The sequence below is a fragment of the Colletotrichum truncatum genome (genome assembly GCF_014235925.2).
Source record: "Colletotrichum truncatum strain CMES1059 chromosome Unknown Contig_0002, whole genome shotgun sequence".
Classification (NCBI taxonomy): domain Eukaryota; kingdom Fungi; phylum Ascomycota; class Sordariomycetes; order Glomerellales; family Glomerellaceae; genus Colletotrichum; species Colletotrichum truncatum.
The window spans coordinates 2,044,961-2,062,769 of NW_027222399.1; the positions used below are offsets into that span (position 1 = coordinate 2,044,961).

At 53.5% G+C, this 17,809-nt stretch overlaps 7 protein-coding genes across 7 annotated transcripts; 4 read left to right on the forward strand and 3 right to left on the reverse strand.

The window, feature by feature from the left end:
• Window positions 1-883: 883 nt before the first annotated feature.
• Window positions 884-2,240, reverse strand: CTRU02_203514 (alanine--glyoxylate aminotransferase; the record flags this gene model as incomplete). The annotated part of the gene is made up of 4 exons (XM_070204220.1): window positions 884-967; window positions 1,021-1,379; window positions 1,433-2,073; window positions 2,152-2,240. 4 exons carry the CDS (start codon window positions 2,238-2,240, stop codon window positions 884-886), a joined length of 1,173 nt encoding a protein of 390 aa, XP_070061983.1.
• A 1,270-nt stretch (window positions 2,241-3,510) lies between these two features.
• CTRU02_203515 (vacuolar protein sorting) lies at window positions 3,511-4,255 on the forward strand (the record flags this gene model as incomplete). The annotated part of the gene is made up of 3 exons (XM_036724141.1): window positions 3,511-3,579; window positions 3,654-4,064; window positions 4,133-4,255. 3 exons carry the CDS (start codon window positions 3,511-3,513, stop codon window positions 4,253-4,255), a joined length of 603 nt encoding a protein of 200 aa, XP_036584255.1.
• Window positions 4,256-4,590: 335 nt separating this feature from the next.
• Window positions 4,591-6,929, reverse strand: CTRU02_203516 (shugoshin c terminal domain-containing protein; the record flags this gene model as incomplete). Its single annotated transcript, XM_036724142.1, has 3 exons — window positions 4,591-6,328; window positions 6,383-6,827; window positions 6,881-6,929. 3 exons carry the CDS (start codon window positions 6,927-6,929, stop codon window positions 4,591-4,593), a joined length of 2,232 nt encoding a protein of 743 aa, XP_036584256.1.
• A 414-nt stretch (window positions 6,930-7,343) lies between these two features.
• Window positions 7,344-7,888, forward strand: CTRU02_203517 (dash complex subunit dad2; the record flags this gene model as incomplete). Its single annotated transcript, XM_070204221.1, has 3 exons — window positions 7,344-7,560; window positions 7,611-7,670; window positions 7,725-7,888. 3 exons carry the CDS (start codon window positions 7,344-7,346, stop codon window positions 7,886-7,888), a joined length of 441 nt encoding a protein of 146 aa, XP_070061984.1.
• A 1,032-nt stretch (window positions 7,889-8,920) lies between these two features.
• CTRU02_203518 (carboxylesterase family protein) lies at window positions 8,921-11,185 on the forward strand (the record flags this gene model as incomplete). The annotated part of the gene is made up of 3 exons (XM_070204222.1): window positions 8,921-9,425; window positions 9,477-9,557; window positions 9,738-11,185. 3 exons carry the CDS (start codon window positions 8,921-8,923, stop codon window positions 11,183-11,185), a joined length of 2,034 nt encoding a protein of 677 aa, XP_070061985.1.
• An 885-nt stretch (window positions 11,186-12,070) lies between these two features.
• CTRU02_203519 (phenmedipham hydrolase) lies at window positions 12,071-13,854 on the forward strand (the record flags this gene model as incomplete). Its single annotated transcript, XM_036724145.1, has 2 exons — window positions 12,071-12,667; window positions 12,715-13,854. The coding sequence occupies 2 exons, from the start codon at window positions 12,071-12,073 to the stop codon at window positions 13,852-13,854; spliced, it is 1,737 nt and encodes a 578-aa protein (XP_036584259.1).
• A 752-nt stretch (window positions 13,855-14,606) lies between these two features.
• CTRU02_203520 (serine-rich protein C11G7.01) lies at window positions 14,607-15,824 on the reverse strand (the record flags this gene model as incomplete). Its single annotated transcript, XM_070204223.1, has 1 exon — window positions 14,607-15,824. One exon carries the CDS (start codon window positions 15,822-15,824, stop codon window positions 14,607-14,609), a length of 1,218 nt encoding a protein of 405 aa, XP_070061986.1.
• Window positions 15,825-17,809: the final 1,985 nt, after the last annotated feature.

Consider the following 17,809-nt stretch of genomic DNA (forward strand, 5'->3'; position numbering starts at 1 on the left):
GACCAGCAACGGCAGCAACGCTGGGCTGGGCTGCAGCTCAAGCTCCAGACTCTCTCTGTGTACTATACTGAAGTTGCCTGCCACTTTAAAAACACCCCAACTACAGTGATGCGCGTCATAGGTCAAACTCACCTTCCTCACCATGTCTTTTTTTTTTTGCACACGCTGGCTACACCTTGGACAGCCTGCCTGCCACACCGAAAGCTCACTATCTCGTCGCCGAAGCGCCTACAGATTTGTAGTGACGCACAGCACCATTGATGGCCGTATGGTGCCGCAATTGTCGTCGGCTAATTACCAATACATCATACTCAAGTTCCCAGCCTTTTTTGGCCCCCCTTCTCCTCACCCCACCTTTACATTCAGTATTTACTCACTCTGATAACATGCTGTATTGGGGCCGATAAATCATCAAAAAGTTCACATTATATTGGTAAAAACACCAAAGAAATGCCGTGTATCTGTACGAGTACCATAAAATATAGCTGTCATCTAAGTGTTTGAGCAAAGCTCAATATCGGGCATCAATGAACTCGGCCGAAACGCCCCTACCGTCCGAACAGGGCTACTGTTACACCGTGTAGTACTAAAGTGATTCATTGCCTGCCAACCTGATGACGAGCCTCACCAATACCGCGCGGCTGGGTCTAAAAGCAACCCCTGCTCCAATGGAACCAGATCCGATAGCTTTAACCTAACTGATAGGGCCGTCACAACACATCACCCTAAGCGCTATCCTACTCAAACACGGCGAGTGTTTCATATTCTCAATGTTGAATACCGTCAAAACGGTCAATGAATTTTTTTCTTTTTTTGGTCTCTTCAATGCCATCGAGACAAATCTAGCTTCAACTTACAGTGCAACCCCGTCTAAAAGCGCCCTCTAAGGCTTTTGGTAGCCAACCTCCGTAAGACTGTCCTGCAGCGCCTTGATGGCATTGTCAATGTCCTTTCGGTTGGGATCCGTCTACGCACGTCAGTTTGGCATTCTTTAACATATTGGAGACCAATATTACTTACCACACTGACACCCATGTGTCCAAAACGGATGTACTTGGGCGCGATCTCCTTGTGGATACCACCCGCAAATACAATGCCCTTCTTGGCCAAGCTGGGCAGCAGCTCAGTGGCCTTGACGGTCTCGGGGAGGTAGATGGCGGTCATGCCGTGGGCCTGATCCTCAGGCTTCGCAGCAACCTGCTTCAATCCAAGGTCCGCAACAACCTTCTTGACCTTGTCGGAGACCTCCTTATGCTTGGCAAAGCGCTCAGATAGGGGACGGGCCAGAATCTGAGTGAGACCGGTGTGAAGGGCATGAATCAGCTGAGGAGAGGGCGTCGCGAAGTAGGAGGGCTTCTTGGCCTCGTAGTTTTGCATAACTATTACTCGGTTAACACCATGGCTACAGCCCTTGTCTAGACCAGTGACTTACCGGGAGTCCAGTTCTTGAACGAAGCGAAGTACGAGGCAGGCGGGGTCTTGCGGTTCTGGAAAGCCTGCATAGCCTTGCCGCTGAACATAGATATCGATAGACCAGCGGGGACACCGATGGCCTTCTGGGAGGCGGTAATCACACCGTCAAGTTTCCATTCGTCGAACTTGATCTCCTCAACGCCCACACTACACACACCATCAACAATGATGAGGGTCTCGGGGGAGACCTTCTTGACGACAGAAGCCAGGTCCTTAAGCTCACTGAGAACGGCGGTAGAGGTGTCAACGTGGGTGACGGTCAACACCTTGTACTTCTTCTCCGAAAGTGCCTTCTCGATCTCAGGCAGTTGGGGACGGGTGCCGACAGGGGCCCTCAGCTCTGTGACATTGGCACCGTACGTCTTGAAGCAGTCGGTGAAGCCGTTGCTGAAGTAACCGGTGGCGAGTACGAGGACATCTTCGCCAGCCTCGACGAGGTTGGCAGCGACGAGGTCCCATCCGAGGGTGCCTGAACCAGAGATAACGAAGGGTTGCGACTGGGAATCGGTGGTCTGGAAGAGCTGGCGCAGCATGGACAGAGCCTCGCCGAAGGTGTTGACGAAGCCAGGACCGACATGGCTCTCACTGCATTTATATACCCAATCAGCAAAAGATCACGGCAAGCTTGAGAAGATCGCAATTAGAACTTCATTAGGCAATGGGTGAGCTAATCCAGACCTGTAGTGGCTCATAGACTGCAGTACAGCATCGTCGAATTCGATAGGTCCTGGGATAAGGAGGGTCGGGTGTGGTGGTTGGGAAGACATGGTGGAGTGTTGGCGTTGTTGCTGCTGTAACAGATATGGATGAGAAAAGGGAAAATCGATTGATGGGCGAGGACTTACAGCGCTTGAAGTAGTTGCCCGCTCCGAATGTTGCAAGTGCCTCGAGATTAGCGATACCCGGGCTGATGAGGGGTTGTTAAGGTTATGGAGGGGCATTCTCCCCCCCTTTGCTAATGTTCGGAGAGGGAGCGGGAGCTGGAGCCGCCGAAAGGGTACGTGCATGTGTGCCTGTGGCGTCAGACGTCGGAACGTAAGCCGAGGGTCGCTTGCAGACGGTTATGGACCCGAAATGCTTGGATTGGGACTGGACGGGATTGGGCAAGATAGACACGTTTGAATTCGGTACGCTTACGACTTTGCTCAGTTTTATTCCCGTGGCAGCGGGAGAAGGAGGGAAAAGAGGAGAAGAAGACCAAGTTTAAACGGGCGGAAATCGGAGCTGGATCCTCCTGATGGGCCTCCTGTTTTTGATTAGCAAAAAGCAATTGAGCACAAAATACGCTGTTGTAATCCCTGTCTTTGCTCTACAGACGACGACGGCAGTGGCTTTCAGTGTGTTTTCTCCGCCTACTCTCTGTATTGCGTCCTAGCAGAGATATACCAAGTGTGAGGTCAAGGCGGTATAGGAGTTATCTCGGCGTTTGAGTCAGGGAGGAATGCCTACAGTGGTTTGTCATCGGAAAGTGGAGGTTTCCGTTCCAATACAGCGTCAATGGTGGATGGGATGAGAGCTTCATTAAGGACTGGGTTTAGCGGCAGACACCGGACGATATCGGCGGGTTCCTGAGCAGTGGTACAGGTGCTTGACACCGAGGGACCTTGCCTGATCGGGTAGGCAGCCGAATTCAACTCCAGCCACAATGGAAGTGGAACATCCCGCATCCGGAGTGTGGCTCGCCTTCAGAGGTCCCCACTCAACTACCGTTACACCAATTGCGGCTGGAAGGTGATCGCAGGAGCTACACCCATTAAGCAGCCAAGCTAACTGCCTAACCGCTCTAGAGATATTGCGCCGCTCGCTGAAATCGCGAATAACTATTTACCGTTTACTGCGAAACACTTCTGGCACCCAGTTTCGTCGCGATTACAAGACAAGTAAAGCCGGTCTCGCCCCGGCCTGCGGTCTCTCTCAATCGGCCGCACGAACCCCAGACAAAGCTCCCGACTTCCCGGCCGAGTGTTCCACGCGCTGCTGTTGCAACATCATCACGACCTCGAAACACCTTCGATAAACGTTACACCTTCTACAAACATGGCGTTCTTAATACTAGTCATTGGCGATCTCCACATCCCAGACCGCGCCCTTGATATCCCAGCAAAGGTAAGCGCACTTTCCTCATCCCAATTCCCTGCCTCAAGACGTAATCCTCGAGCTAACACCAATTCCACGCTCAGTTCAAGAAGCTCCTCGCTCCCGGAAAGATTGGACAGACCCTCTGCCTAGGCAATCTTACCGATAAGCACACATATGAGTATCTACGCACGATTGCCCCGGATCTCAAGATCGTCAAGGGCCGCTACGATGTCGAGGCGACCAGCCTGCCCCTGACCCAGGTTGTTACCCACGGCTCCTTGCGTATCGGCTTCCTGGAAGGTTTCACCCTCGTCTCCAACGAACCGGATCTTCTTCTCGCGGAGGCCAATAAGCTCGATGTTGATGTTCTCTGCTGGGGCGGCACTCACAAGTTTGATGCGTTTGAGTACATGGACAAATTCTTTGTCAACCCTGGCAGCGCCACTGGTGCTTTCACTGCGGGATGGGGCAAAGACGGCGAGGAGCCCGTCCCAAGTTTCTGCCTGATGGACGTACGTATTTGCAAGAATCTTTGGCCGTTAAGAGACCAATAAACAACCAATATTAACAGTTTGCACAGGTCCAAGGTATCTCGCTGACTCTATATGTTTACCAACTACGGAAAGACGACAAGGGGAACGAGAATGTTGCAGTGGAAAAGGTGACCTACACGAAGCCTGTGGAGCCATCTGCTTCATCATGAACCACCACAGGATGAAGGAGAGGCTTGAAGGATATTGATGTTTACAAAAGAGGGAGGTCCAGCCAGCAATGGCTGGTTGTTATGAATCAAGACCACATTAACGTAGGCGAATGATGATCATTATAATATGCTCAATTTCAACGAGCCATTCTTGTAGCTCTAATGCTCTCGGTGTTTCCAACTAAACGCACAGGAAACTCGACTGAGTCCCTCTCTGGTATCTGACAATGAGGACTACCGAAACACCAACATAGAAACATTAACCAAAAAAGAGGTGGTATTCGCGAACGTATCCAACTCCCAAAAAACACAGGCGCTTGCCATCCGTCAAGTCATTATAACATCATGCTTCTCCGCCTTCTCATTGAGACCCTCGACCCTGCGTCTTGAATATCGCCGTTGTCGACACTCTCGAAGCTGCTATCTTCGGCGCCTTCCACGTCTGCTCGAGACCGCTTCGGTAAAACCATTGATGCCCTCTTTCTGGATCCACTAGCTTTAGACCGCTCGGTAGTTTCCATGCCGTCAAGCTTGAAATCCTCCTTCATGACTGATGAAAGTCGCCTTGAAGACTTAGATTGGCGCGCTGACATGACGTTCTCTTTCGACTCAATGACATGGGAGCTATCGCTGCCTGGTGTTGAGCTGGTGAACTCGTAAGGATCCACCTCCCTATCGGGTGATGGAGTAGGCCGACCACTGATAGCTCTATCCGGAGAATTGTCTTGGGCTTGTCGGACAGATCTTTCCTCTTCCATTTCGGATATCGATTTCGACATCATTGACGACGTTCTCTTTTTACGGTCTGGCTTTGTTGTGCTGATTGGTGGTTGTATGGACGGGGCATTGTCGGTTAGCTCGGCGAGATTCGCGATGCGCTGCGGTGAGCCCATTGAGTTTGAGCTAGCGGGCGGAATTTCCCTCCACGCGTCGCCATTACTAGATTCGCGTTTAATCATGACCATTCCTTCCGGAGTAGCGCTATCCGACCTGGCGCTTCCACTGCGCTGCAGATATTTTGTCTGTCCAGATACAGCATCATGGAGCTCTTTTGTAGGGCGTCTCATTTTGTCGCGCAAATTCGGTTCTGCGTAGCTGACAGCGGCACGAGACCTTCTGCTCGGTCGTGATGTTTCACCATGGGAAGATATGTCGGCAGGAGGTGGCGTATCTCTGACACTGGAAAGGCTCATCCTGGATGTCGGCTCAGGAGAAGCTGGCGAGAGCAGAGAAGCTTCCGTAGGAACATTTTCTGTGCTCGGAAGAACGTCAACGACTGGTGGCGGTGGCGATGGAGGTCCAACAGGCACTTCAATAGGGGAAGGCCCAACATCTGCCTCAATCTCGGCTTCCCTGATTTTCTGCGCTGCCCGTTCTCTTGCAGCACGAGATTTCGGCTTCTCCACTACAACTTTGCTCTCACCCGTGACACCCTTCGGATTCTTGGTTGGAGATGTTACATCATCGTTCGTGCTTTTGGCTGAAAGAGGTTTCCTGGGATTCACTGGCGCAATCATACGCTCCCTCGCCTCGCGGCGTATGTTGGCCAGTTCTTTCAGGGTCTTCCCGCCTTGGCGCTCGCGTCCAATAGTTGGTCGATCGGTGCCGTCTCTGGGCTTTGACGGTTCAGCCCCCTTTTGGTCGGACCTTAGTACTTCATCGCCCATACTATATTTCCGTTTCGAGCCAGTCTTTGCAGCCGTGGGAGGCACGACAGGAGGCAGGATAGGGGTCTCCTTGGGGCGTGGTTTCTCGGGCTCTGCATCATCGATGGCGGGGTCAGGATCAGGACGCACGAGAATGGCCTTTTCGGTTTTGTTTATTGACCTGGCTGTCGGGGCTGGTGACGGCATTGGTGCTAGCGAAGGTGAAGCTACAGGGGAGTTGTATACGGCTGGTTCTGGTTCCACCTGCTCCGTTGATCTACTGGGGGATCCAATGTCGACACCCTCACCGTCAACAAATCGAGACATAGGTGGAGGGCCAAGCTCGGGAGAATCGGTCGCGTCGGCTGTGTCTATTGTGTCGGTTGTGTCTGCGGCTTCAGAGCAAAGCGCCAGGATCTGTTCGCGGCTAAGATATAGGTTAACAGCTGTGAATGGGAGAACGCGGTAATTTCCAACTCACTCCATGGTCGCTCTGGTGTATGACTTGTTCTCAGTAATGGTAGGCAGACGGCCATCGTCCTGCACTCGGCCCTCCGTCTCCTTGAGCAACTCGCGTGGTGGGCGTCTTCGGGGCGGGCTTTGATGCGGCAAGCTTGCTCTTGAGGATCTCCTTCCCCTAGGGCTCGCATGTCGTTTTGTGGGAGGCTCTTGACCGAGACCGGCGAGGACCGACATGCATTCTAAAAGCTGTGCTTCGAGCCTAGACCTGACGTCCAAAGCGTGGTCGGCAATTCGTCTGGCATTGTTGTTCTCAAGTTCCTTCTCTAACTCAATGACGCGACTTTCTAGCCGAAGGTTGTCGGAGAGTGAGCGGGCGTAGTCTGCTTCAATATTGCGAATGCGGACCAAATGAACGGCGTTGGCTTTGGCGAGATCTCTATTCTGGCGCAACAACTTCCTGCGCACTGAAATAATCAATTAGCTGACTGGATCGATGTTGGCAAACATGCAAACATACATGTGTCGATGCTATCTGCAGATACGGGGGGTTCGTTTAGTCGAGCCATGGTGCATTCTGGATAAAAGAGCAGCAGTTGCGTGACGAAGCCAAAAACTGAGGAATGGGAAGACTGGGAGACGAAGCGAAGCTCGATACGGAGGAGGTTGGGACAGTGACGCTGGGGGCCTGGTGGGAGAAAATTTACCGAGTGTCATTTATTTACAATCATCCAATTTGGGACTAGCGTAAATAACAAAGGGACCAGGGTGAGGGGTTGCTACGCACTCGCATGGACCACAACCCCCCACTGGCTGGCTTTTGAGCACTGCATGCAATCCTCACATGTGCACACTCACCGAACTTTTGATGAGAAAGTCGTTTTCGACGTAATTGCCCCGCCACAGGTTTGTTCGTCCTCCAAAACGAGCCGACACACGACCGCTTCCTCGAATCGCCAGCATAGATACCCGTCCCGCTCACCATGTCGTTCCCGACCAGATCACTTTCGACTAGACTTCCAGGCGCAGGGTCACAGAATGCCTCGTCAGCCGGCCCGTCACCTATACTGGTTGCACGCATTGCCGAAAAGAAGGCGGAGCTAGAACACCTCAAGGAGCTGCGCGATTTGAGTGCAGCAGTCGCCGGTCAGATGGAAGCTTTGGAACAAAAGTTATCTACGTTGTCGGATGGCACGGAAGGTGGGCAGTAGCAAACCTCCCAAGGATGCAGCAGGACTGACCAGCAGCAGCGATTGCCATGGTTATTGCCAATTGGCATAATGTGTTGGGTGCGATCAATATGGCTTCTGGTACGTTGAAACCGCATGCTAAGGTTCAGGACGAGGCTCACAAGTATCATACAGCCAAACTCGCAAAACCGCAGGCAGATGAGCCCTCTGAGTCTGAAGACCGCAGCATGGCTCTCCCTCAGACTTTGGTTCGCATCCCAACCGAACATGCCCCGACGTTGCAGGCGCAGGCCGAGAATGTGACAGAGAATTTGGAGAACACATCAACAATATCATGATGCCGACGACTTCAATCAGCGACCCAAAGAAGCAAGCATGTCTTACAATCCGACAGTTTGCTAATCCAGAGTCTCACCATATCGCATCCTTATTTTGGTCCAGTCTGTTTCTTTTACGGACAGGTTGGCTGAGACCAAGACTGAGTGAGACTGGCTGAATCCTCCGAAAAGCAGTGGAAACTACGAGTCACATTGCTTCCATGAAAAGAACAATCCGTTTTTGGTGCCGGATCGGCAGTTCGACTGGACAGCTATCAGTGTGGCATGCCACAGAGCAAGGCAATGTACTTGTGTAGTACTTTAGCGTGCTAAGCTCCCAAATGTCTTGAGCGACACTGGATTGGGCAGGCGAGCTCCACTAAAGTCAACAAAGGTGCGGGGTCCGAACTGAAAGACGCGTCTCAGGCACATGGACGCGTCCCTTACACTTACTTAGTGGCCGCACCATCCCGTTGCTACAGCGAGACGGGAGCTGCCTCACCCTCGTGGCTTGAGCGTGCCACCTCCTTCTGGCAGGCCAAAAGTGCCTGCCGTGTGGCGCCTTTGCCCGCAAATTGGCGTTGGACTGGCTTAGTTGACGGAAACTGGCAGGTAGAGCCGCGAGGAGGAGGGTGCAAATTGAAAACAATTTCCGCTTGCTTTTTTTTGGTCATAGGCCGCAAGCTGACAACTCGTCCGTATTGTTTGTTTGTCCTGCTCCCTGTTCACGCCTCAAGTCTCTCATCCATTCACACCATCCACACAATAGATGCATCATTGCCAACCATTCTCAACGAACTCTTTTCTTGGACATAAATCATCCGCTTTCTTCCCGTTTTGGTCCATCATTCAGCTCGGACAGCCAAATACTGTATGGTATTGCAACCAATAACCCCGCCATATTAGATGTGCCCCGGCTGTTCCGAAGCGAAATTGCCTTCAAATTCAATATAATCCACTGACTCCCAAAATCGACCTCCCCTTGTCGGCCAACTGTCTGGGGTTGGCTGTTCCCTGCTGAATCAGGTCGGATCCGGAGATTGTTCTGGTATAATGGCTCGCCTCTCTCGATCTGGGTTACACGCCCACGAGGTCGTCGAGGACCACACAGCCACTGCTCCTAATCAACATGCTGCAATTGACGCAAACGTCTCCTTCGGCGATAAAACGTTGACTATTCTCCAAAACCACAACACTAACATTGATCAAAGCTCCCCCGACTTCATCGACTCACTCACCAACAAACTCAAGGATCTTCATATATATAGCCCCAAGGAGAACCGCGGCGACAGATCGTTACTGGCTGCCCACCAGCGCCCAACGCGATCGTCCATCGTTCATGAGACCTTACCAATTATCGATCCCGTGGGGAAAGAAACTGGAAACTGCGACAATCCGACAGCTGAGACCACTCACGCGCAAGGGCCATTCCCTGCTGAGCCGCCTCGACTAAGCAAGCAGAACGAGGGTATCCCCTCATTGGCTGAAACGCACGCATCGTCGGTGGCTGCCACTCACCAGACGCCAGATACATTTGAAGCCAGCTTCCCCTCCAAAGGTTCGCTTGCTGGATTCCTCCTTCTAGCTATCCTCACGCTAACTAGCTCAGTCCTTCGCGCATCCAACCTTGACCATCACCCTCTGGGTACCGACCCCGACATTCAGTCGTCCATTGCAAAACACCAAGCAGGTCAGTATGACTATGTACTATCGCTTCTTAGCCCACTGAGCACAACTTCTTGCGAGCACTCACCCATTGATCAGCGCGAATCGACGCTGAAGTATGGCTGCAACGTTCTGCTGCAAAGCGAATGCCCTAGGAAGTCTGTATGCTGTCAGGGCAAACCGGCTAATACCTACAAAATTCTAGCCACACCTTTAGGGGATGAAGACGTCGTTTTACAAGACACGCCGCAGCAAATACTTGTGAAAGGAGACGAAGAAATCATGGCCGTTGCCGAGCCTATTGCTAGGTTCATCTCTCCAACGTCAGCTGGTGATGAAACTATGCCGAACAAGTTCAGCCAGTCAGGTGTCACATTCGCCGTTGTTGAGCAATCCCAACCAGAACCGCAGGACGCTCTGGCTGCTGTCGTTGAACATTCTAAGGACAGTGCCATTTCCTTCTCCAACGAAGATGTCAGCGTTGAAACTCCACGTACACCCTCACGATCAACCTCAGCTAGTTCACGATCACGCATCGAAGACTCGGTAGAAGCTCTCGATAGACTCGAAGAACAATTAGAGGCGATAGACGCGGCCATAACACCGCCCAGCAAGTCCCGTCGGCTCCAAGCGGCTATGGATGAGTCAACAACGACAAAAGCCGGTGGCCTTCATCGTACAAGCTCTCTGCTGAAGCGCGGACAAACAGACAGAGCTACCCCTACAACTCCCCAGGCACGCAGAGCACTGAAGAAGTCGGTTTCAGTTACTACCACAAACCAAGATGAGAGCTCTCCGGCGAAATCGGCCACTAAGCGATCCTCCGTGTCGCGGCCAACTAGCCTTCTGCCACCCAAACCACCAGCAAGATCCACAAAGCCACCCACGAAGCCTTCCTTTGAACTTCCAGGGGAAGCGGTTGCCAGACGTATCAAGGAGCAGCGCGAAACTCGTTTGGCGCAGCAAGCTCAAGAAAAGGCTGCTGCCGCTGCAGTACCGCAGAGAACTAGATCAACCAGGGCACCGACGCGACCCAACTTTGAGCTTCCTGGAGAAGCAATTTCGAGACGTAAGAGAGCGGAGCGGGAGGCTAAACTCAAAGCGCAAGAAGAGGAAGAGCGGAAGCGTCGTGAGTTCAAGGCACGCCCTATCAGGGCCAACCTCACGTCCGCTTCGTACCCTCGAGAAACCGCCACTAGTCGTGCTCGTCAAAGCAAGGGTCCGGAGCTCAATGAGATTGGTCAGGTTGGGCATGGCGGCCCCAAGCGTTCCTCTATTGTGGGCGCCCCGCGTGCACCACTCACCAAGTCCGGGTCAACTCGATCTCCACAAGTCAGAGGCAGAGGTATCTCACAGACTTCTTCTGCCTCTCCGCAACTCAACCGTGCTGCGTCAATATCCGCCAGTAGCGTGAGCAGTAAGCGCAGTACCCTGTCTGCTGAGGATGTAGAACAACAGAAAGTCAAGGGCAGGGCAGTCTTCGAGCGAGACAATTCCTATATTGAGGACAAGGAGCGCGAGCGTCGTGAACGCGAGTTCAACACCAAACTTGCTCGTGAGCAGGCCGCTGAACGCTCTAGACAAGCCAGTCGAGAATGGGCAGAGAAGCAACGACGCAAGCAGCTCGTTGTAGCTAACGCTGTAGCGGCTTAATAACCTATCCGCCTCTGCTAAGACCGATGAGAATGGCACCATTGGCACTTGCCAGACTTCATGTGAATTATTCGGCTCGTTAATGAGCTTGTTATTGCTTTAGATCCCCGGAGTTTAGAGGAGGCTCATTTTATTTTTAGCGGAAAGCTGTGACAGGTAGGCGCGCAGCATGGGTGTTAGTTGTGGTTCAGGGTTTGTTTAGTTTCTAGCACTTTTGTTTTGTTGGCACCAGTACATGGTTTAGTACATGGTTTTGTCTTCTAGCCAAGGCTATAACAAACCGGCCAGGTCGAGAAAAGAACTTGTTTACTCATAATCGTTCGTGAGCAATTTTGTGGCCGTATATGTGACTCTGGTGGAGACTGAGCGCCTCCAGCTCAGGGAGGGTGAATGGACCCTGAAGTCTGTGATTGATCGGCAGCACATAAGGTATGGTACTTGATACATTCAAGCGGAAGGTCTCTTCGCCGTGTTTCAATAAGATGCGACAGACATTATGTATCATCGCACAGTTCACTAGGTTGTCTATGCCGTTGCTGCGTCCCGGGCCGGACGTGGAGAAAACGGTATGAGTGCCGCTCCGACGACGGACTAGCCCCCGGGCGCTAGCGGAGCACTCCAACGACATCCGACAATTTTGGCCTGGTTTCCTGGTGGCCCCCTCCTCACTTTTTCCCCCGTCAGTCTAGTATTCATGCACCAAAAATCGGATTCTACAGAGTAGAACCACCAGGAAACCCGGAAAAGTCATCTTTTAATTGGCCTCATTCGTCTGTGTGCGGATACAGCAAAACGTTGATAAACGTCAACGCTCTACCCGCAAATCGTGGAACACGTTGTGCGCAACTTTTCACTGGCGGCGCTGTTGCAGCTTCCACCGTGGACATGAAAGACGCCGAGTCCCAGCCACCTACGGCCCGCCTGGATCAAGGTACATACATCGGTACAACCCTCACGAATTCCGACCTTCCGCGCCGAGTCCACGCCTTTCTTGGTGTACCGTACGCGAAATGTGTCCGTCTTAGCCATGCGGAACACCTACCGGCCTCGTCAGAGACATTTGACGCGTCGGAATACGGCCCCGCTTGCCCGACAGCGGACCCCTCGTTCCCCGCGAGCGAGGATTGCCTCTCGGCTAACATCTTTCGTCCGATCCCCCAGGGTTCGGATGATGTCGCCGTTAAGATGCTGCCTGTGTTGGTGTATGTCCATGGAGGCGCCTTCAACTTTGGGCGCGGCGCGGATAGGAATCTAGCTGCGTTTGTGGCGTTCGCGAAGACGGATGTCATCGCCGTTAGTTTTAACTACCGCCTTGGACCGCTGGGCTTTCTTCCTAGTGGCATTGCCCAGAAAGCCGGAGTTGCGAATTTGGGTTTGTTAGATCAGAGAGCGTTACTGGAATGGGTCCACAGAAACATTATTCGGTTCGGAGGAGACGCAGGAAACGTCACCGTCATGGGCTTCAGTGCCGGCGCACACTCGGTGTGTTTCCCTATCCTTTGATTCTGTAGCGTTGACTGACTGGCTAGCTTGGCCACCATGTACTCTCACCCCCCTCGCGCAAGCTCTTCCGCCGCGCAATTCTGGAATCGGGTGCGCCGACAGCCCGCTCTGTTCTGGCGTCCAAGCACCCCCGCAATGAAGCCCAGCTCGCCCGGTTCCTCTATCATGCCTCTCTCCCTCAGCACCTTCCCTCCGATCAGATTCTCTCCTCTATTCGCTCTCTATCTTTGCCAAAACTACTCGAGGCTTCACTGGCAGTCTGGTCTGAATGCGCGCCATCGGTGGAGTGGCCGTTCCAGCCCTCGATCGACGGCGACGCGGGTGAGAACACCATTATCCCAGATATGCCAATCCGCACCTGGACGTCACCAAACCTCCCGGCTCCCCCGCCACTAATCACAGGCTTCAATTCTTCGGAAGGGACAAACTTCGTCCCCGCCTCGGCGTCTTCGTCCACGGCATTTAAAGATTTTTTCGCCAAACTTATCCCGTCTCTCACGCCGGATGACCTCGAGACGCTAGACCGCCTCTACCCCCCGGCATCGACGTATCCGTCTCCGCCAACCCGTCACCACGGCACCGAGTTCCGTCGTCTCGCGCACGCATACGGCCACTACGGCTACATTGCGCCCTTGCTACACTCGGCACACTTCGCCTCCCGCAACGGCGCGCCGGTGTGGGTGTACGAATACGCGGCACACGCGGATCTTGGAGCGGCGAACCACGGAGACCACGTCCCCGCCGCGACACACGACAGCGATACCCTCTCCCCGGAGCGGACGCCGGGGCTGTGGGCGGTGTCCGACGCAATGCATAGCTACTGGTCTTCGTTCGTGGCCAGCGGCGACGAGACGGAATCCGGGCCCAACAATCAGGCGAACCCAAGCGGGGTCGCTTGGCCGCGGTTCATTTCTCCCTTCGGCGAAGCACCGGGCGGCTCTGAGGACCACATCCCTAGAGACGCAGAAGACGAGACGCGGGGCAAGATCCTCGTCTTTGGGGAAGGGAACGACGAGTTCATGGGTCGTCTCGGCCAGCGTCGGCCCGGTACCGTTGCGCGCGTACGCACGCTGACCGAGGCGGAATTGCGGCAGTTCCGGTTCTGGTGGGATCGTGTCGGATTGAGCGAGGGTATGGGCGGAGCGGACGACGGGTCGAAGTTGTGATCAGCGGCGGAAATGAGTGATGCCCAACGCGAAAGTTTAGCCGGGAGGACTGAGGCGTCTGGTTATTGATTTCATTTCCTTCGAACAAACAGGGCTGAGGGTGGAATGAGACAACTCTAGCAAGACCCCATAGAGCCGTATCACATTTATAGACTAAAACTAGCTGGCAGAGTTGGACAAAGGAATATTTCATTTCATACGTATCTAGAAAACTTCGACCTGGGGAATATGTCCCAGTTGGTCCTACATCCTTGCAACAACAGCTCTTTAAAACTTTTGTTATGCGGCAGCTCCCTGCCCTCAAGACAGTACTGTTTACTTTTCTTAGGGCATCAACAGGTCAAACCACCTGTACGCCTTCGTTCTTTATGTACACCAAATTAAATTGAAGGGGCAATAGCAACGCCCTTAGGAGCTTAATCAAAGCAACCCCGAAATGGTGTGTATGTATATGACGAAATAAATCATGTGCGTCGAACGATTGATTATGAGATCCGTGCTGCTTCCGCGAGTCTTGGCCAAATAAGCCAAATCAAAGTAGCGGAGATGGACGAAATTAATAATGTAGAAGTTGTCTGAGCAATATAGGCTGCCCTCGTATGCCATGATTCTGTGAAACCATAACGCCGTATTTGGACCCCGACTTCGAGATCAATTGCCTGGTGGGGAGGGTGGGTATCTTTAGAACGGAGCCCCAACAGACTGGTTATCAACAAACGGTTGAAGCGTGTAATTTTCCCGTAGGGCTTCGTCTAGAAGTTCTGCGAGATGCCTGCATTTTGTTGTTGTGGGTAGTGAGAGGGGTTCTCGATCCGGGTGTTACGGCGAGCCGGGTTGTCACGGATTACGGGTTGGCCGGGAAGCTCAGTGGGTCTCTGATCGCCGTACGAGTTGTCCGAGTAGGGGTTGTTACCGTACTGATCGTAGTAGGCGTTGCTTCCGCTGTAAGCCATGCCGATGCCTCCGTCAGATGTGTCGGAGCGGTTTCCGGCACTGTAAGAAGACGACGCATTTGATGGTCCACGCTGAACGCCGACTCCACGGTTCAAGGCGGCCGAGGGGCCCATGGCACCAAGAATCTCGCCATCGGGAGAGTAAGAGCCATCGTTAATCAATGGTTCACCTGAACGGGTGTCAGTGCCGCGAGTTGGCGATGTAGTGTCCGAATGGGCCGCACCTGTGTTGCCTCCAGACATAGTCGTGGACGCCTTACGTCCAGTCGATCCGGCAAGAGTGGTGGTACCCCATCCGCGGTATCCAGAAGAGCCATCCTCCTTCATCTCGTAAGAGCCGCCATCGCCAAGGGAAGGAATTGTAGGATCAGCATTGGGGTTGTAGGCGTAGTCCTCGACCTCCTTCCTACGCTCCTCCTCGGCGTCCTTGCGCTGCTTCCTCTTCCTCCAGAAATAGAGGCCGGCCAAAATGAGCAATGCAACAGCTGCAATAGGAACAACAACGGCCACAGCAATTTTGCCGCCGCCACTGAGACCGCCTCCAGAGTCGCTACCGGAGTTAGAAGCGCCATTGGTCGAAGACGCGGAGGCCGAGGTAGTGCCAATGGTTCGAGATGGGTTCACGGCTTCGGTTTGGGTAACGATGGTGATAATCGTGCTCGTCTGACCTCCCGGTACTGTAGGCGTAATAATGACGGTGGTAGCAATGATTGATGTAACCGGCTGAGTGGGTTCGGCCTGCGTCGTAGGGGCCTGGGTTTGCTGCTGGGTCGTGCTTGTTGTGGCGGGCAGCGATGGCTGCTGTTGAGAGCTGGGTTGGGGTGCAGGTTGGGTGCTACTCGCAGGGGGTGCTTGAGACGGCTGCTGGCTGGTAACAAGAGTCGTCGGGACAGGTTGCGAGTTGTCCGCTGGCGGTTGGCTGCTGGCAGGAGCTCCGCTGGGTTGCTGGTTGCTGGGTTGGGGAGATGCTACGGGAGCCGATGTGGGCTCGGAGCCCGGTGACGTGACGTTAGACATGGTGTTTTCCTGCCTTAGCAGTAGCTGAGGAAATTGACTATACGACAAAGCCATGTTAGCAACGACTGAATGCGAAGAAGAGTTCGCATCACCAAGTGCAGGACAGGGGATGATGAGACTTTGAAGGGCGGGGGAGGTGGAGCGACGGGTTCGACAGCTCTACACAATTGAAAAGAAACGAATTTGATTTGTGCAGCGGATCCAGCAGATGCAGCAGGATTCTGCTTGGGAAGCGACCTGCTGATCTGCGGAGGTGCCGTAGTGCACTCGGCACAGCTTGGGAAGCACGCAAAATCGGGTAACTTACCTCCAATGAGAGCAATTCGCTCACTCAGCTTGCAGAGTGAGTAGGAGATGGATCAATCCACAAGCAACTCCAGAAGAGTGTATTTTCTGGAAGCTGGCGCCAGTCGAGACAGGCTTCGACGAGCGGCGCAATTAACAGTAGACTGGGTACGGATGGTCCGAGTTGTCGGTGGCACAGATGCGACGGTTTGACAGGAGTCCGTTATTGGTAGGAGGAGCTGAAGGGGAGAATGCTCGCATTTGGACAGTAGTACTGCTCAGACAGGACGAACGGGCGATAATTGGCGCGGGTGGCTGAGTCAGGTTCACGTGGTACGAGAGATAGCGACCAAGTGCGTGCAGGTCTCTCTCCTGACTATTCGCGGGTCGGCGTTGGCGTTGAACCGGGGCGGTTAGCAGGGCCGAAGATCGAAAGTCGAAGCGGAGAGCGCCGCGGAGGTTATCGGTGGCCGTGGCGGAAGGGGGTGATTAATTGGCGATGATGGAAAAGAAAAAAGAAAAACGGGTTAAACAAATTGGAAGGAGAATGAGCGAGGAAAATGCAAGGAGTAGTGAGAGGGAGGGAGGGGGTAAGTAAGTCGCGGGTTCCTTGGTCAGAAAGCGTGTCGACAACTTGCTGCTGCCGCTGCCAATTGGAAAACGAGGGCAGGGTGGAGGAAAGAGGAAGGGATACAGGGGGGGAGGAAGAATATTGGAGGAAGACAGCGAAAGGGAGGGGAGAGGGAAGGGGAGGGACGCTCCGAAGGAGCAGGACAGGAAGCCGGGAATATGTATGTTTTGAGCAAGTGAGATGCTAGGTGGAGCTGGGCTTGCCTGCCTTACCCGTCGGGGGCCTGGACCGCAAAAGCTGCAGTGCTGAGCCTGCCCCGGGCTGAGCAACGTCAAGACCAGGACCAGGACCAGGAAACAGGAGCCTGTACAGCGATGCTCACTCGAGCATGAGCGGGTGGGTGGCTACGGACACATACAAGAAACAAGTCCAGGCCAGGACGGGATAGGTGCCTTGACAGGAACGTCTCGTTTCGTGTCTCTCTTGTCTTGTCTATATCTTGTCGCTGACTGTCTTTTTGTTTTGTTGCCTGTCAGACCTCGCCTGTCTCGTGTCCATTTCACCCGACTACCCTCCCTAGCCTGTACTAGGAGTGTGAGCACAATGTGGAAAGACAAATGCAGGTTCGGGAGGCGGAGGCAGAGTCGTGGGGACTTTGCATTGCCTTGGCTACTAAAAAGAACTGTGCCTCCCACAGCCCAGCTAAACTGAAAGCCGTTGAGGCGAGTGGCTCAGCGGGATCAGAGTGGTGGCTCCAGTGACAAGGTGCTGAAAGTATGCGCTCTGGCTGATGAAGCTTCAGGGTGAGGTCACCCAAGGTCGAGTACATGTGCCCTCCTACATTGACAGCTTGGGCCAAGTACCGGAAGTACTTCTCTATACTCTCGTTGCTGAGGTGCCTGAAGAACAACCCGCCTGGACTTTGCCTGACCCGCATCCAGGCGCCGACTGCATGGCACGTTGCAGCGGATACCTCAAGGTACCTGACTAAGGAAATCACACCTTGCCATCCCATGTACCTACCTACATGGTCAGCCAACTAACTTCCTTAAATCTTCCCAGCCCTTGTTCGTCTAGCAGGCCGTTGACAGCCTCTGGCTCGAGTCCAACATACGGAGTAGCAAAGGGC